Source organism: Nestor notabilis, unplaced genomic scaffold (assembly GCF_000696875.1).
Source record: "Nestor notabilis isolate BGI_N333 unplaced genomic scaffold, ASM69687v1 scaffold17490, whole genome shotgun sequence".
NCBI lineage: Eukaryota > Metazoa > Chordata > Aves > Psittaciformes > Psittacidae > Nestor > Nestor notabilis.
The window spans coordinates 100,875-102,630 of record NW_009909969.1 but is presented as its reverse complement, the minus strand read 5'-3'; the positions used below and the strand labels follow the sequence as shown (position 1 = coordinate 102,630).

Genomic DNA, 1,756 nt, shown 5'->3' with positions numbered 1-1,756 from the left:
TTGACCCTGTCACCAGTACTAACCTTGTAAAACTAGATAATGCTGTTAACTGCCCTCAACTTCGTCTTCAGCCCTTAATAGTCTGTTCTGGAGGCGCACTGGACACTGGTGTGTATGTTCTCACTCTAATGGCATATGAGAGATCAGGAAATTCGGTTTTCATATGGCAAAATCCAGGAAGAAAGGGAAAACATTAATCAGATGGGTGTAATCTCCAAGGGAACAAGTACTGCATTTTAATTCAGCATTTCCCTTTGATGAAAACTTTAGTGAATGTTATTATGTGGAATTTATATGAAGCCTGGGTTTAGGTAATCAGCTTTAATATTTATACTCTTAGGAAAAAAAAAAGAGAATCATTAGTAAGCATGCATAATTAATGAATAAATTATATTTTTCCTTTGTTTTCCTTCAGGTATAAGGAAATGCTAGATCTAGTGATATCACCCAGCCTGACTGTAAATAGAGAGTGCCCTGACAGACTGAAGCTTAACCTTTCCAACATTTATGCTACGGCTCCAGATGACATAGAAGGTAGGCTGCCTCTTCTGCTGACTGTTTACTGGCTTTAACATAACGTGTATGTATATGTAACCCAAGGGAACTGGCCACATGCAAGGCCTCTGCTTCTGATGTTAGTTCTACAGCATAGTGAGCAGCTGAGATTTTTGAGTAATGTTTTTGCAGACACTTCAGTTGTGGCTGAATCCTTTATTTCAGCAATGGTTTGAATGCAAATGGAATTGAAATATTTTATATGTAGCTATATATCTGTGTACAGTAGGTGCATACGCATATGTACACATGCATGTATACGCTTGCTCCACTGGAATAATTGCAGATATAAAACATACTTTGTGTAGGGCAGTTTTTGGACCCCACTAGAGCCCCAGTGGTAGTGTGAATGTGAGCCCTGGGCTTCTGTGGCTGTGCTGCTGCTGTTGGGGTGGGGAGTGGGGGTGCTCCCAGGCCCATTAATGTATTGTGAAGCCAGAAAACATTTTGCCAAAGCAGTTCTGTGCCCCAGTTTGCATTGCTCTGAGATCATTGCTGTCATCTCCAAATGGTTAGCCCTGCTCGCCTCTGCTCTGAAGTTTCACATCTGGCAGGTACCAAGGACAAATTCTTTCAGTGGTTGAGGCTCTGATGGAAATTTATCTGCTCTTCTCCTCCTCTTCCCCCCACCCCATCATACTGTTCAAGTGAAGGAAACAGAAGAATGTTAAATCTGCTAAAAAAATTATTGGCAAGTGATGCAGCTGAACTAGTTCTTGCTAGTACAATCCCAGCTATTGTTTGCTGCGGTCAGGATCTGTCAGCCTTCCTGTTAGAGGGGAGTTAGGAAAAGGCACTGGCTATTATGTTTTAGTAGTATGTTTAACCCTTCATTTCTAGGCTCTTAGAAGCCAAGGAGGTGTTTGCTTGCGTGTTTGCTGAGGCATTAGAAACTGCATGATTAAATCACATACATTGTGACTGCCTATTTACAAAAGCAGTTGAAGGGATAACAATCTAAAGGAAACATCCTTTTAAATGTTCATGTTTGGAGAAAAGATTAGAGTTAGAAATGATTTTTGAATGCAGTATTTTGTAAACTTCTTAGTGCAGGAACTATTTGTTATTATCTGATATAAATAAGAGCTAACATAGCAGTTGTACTGTTGGACACCAGTTTGCTAGTGGCAGCTCAGGCTGATGTGTTTCCTATAGAAGTATTACGGTTATTTTTCTACAGAATGATCCTCTGTGCTACCAA

The 1,756-nt window shown here is 40.3% G+C and overlaps 1 protein-coding gene across 1 annotated transcript in view; it reads left to right on the top strand.

Annotated features, from left to right (window-relative positions):
• Nucleotides 1-418: 418 nt before the first annotated feature.
• The window catches only part of EYA2 (EYA transcriptional coactivator and phosphatase 2), a 48,514-nt gene continuing 47,176 nt past the window's right edge, over nt 419-1,756 (top strand). Inside the window, exon 1 of the mRNA XM_010023762.1 lies at nt 419-534. Within this exon, the coding sequence (XP_010022064.1) occupies nt 426-534 (109 nt within the window). The 5' untranslated portion in view covers nt 419-425. The remainder of the gene's footprint in view (nt 535-1,756) is intronic.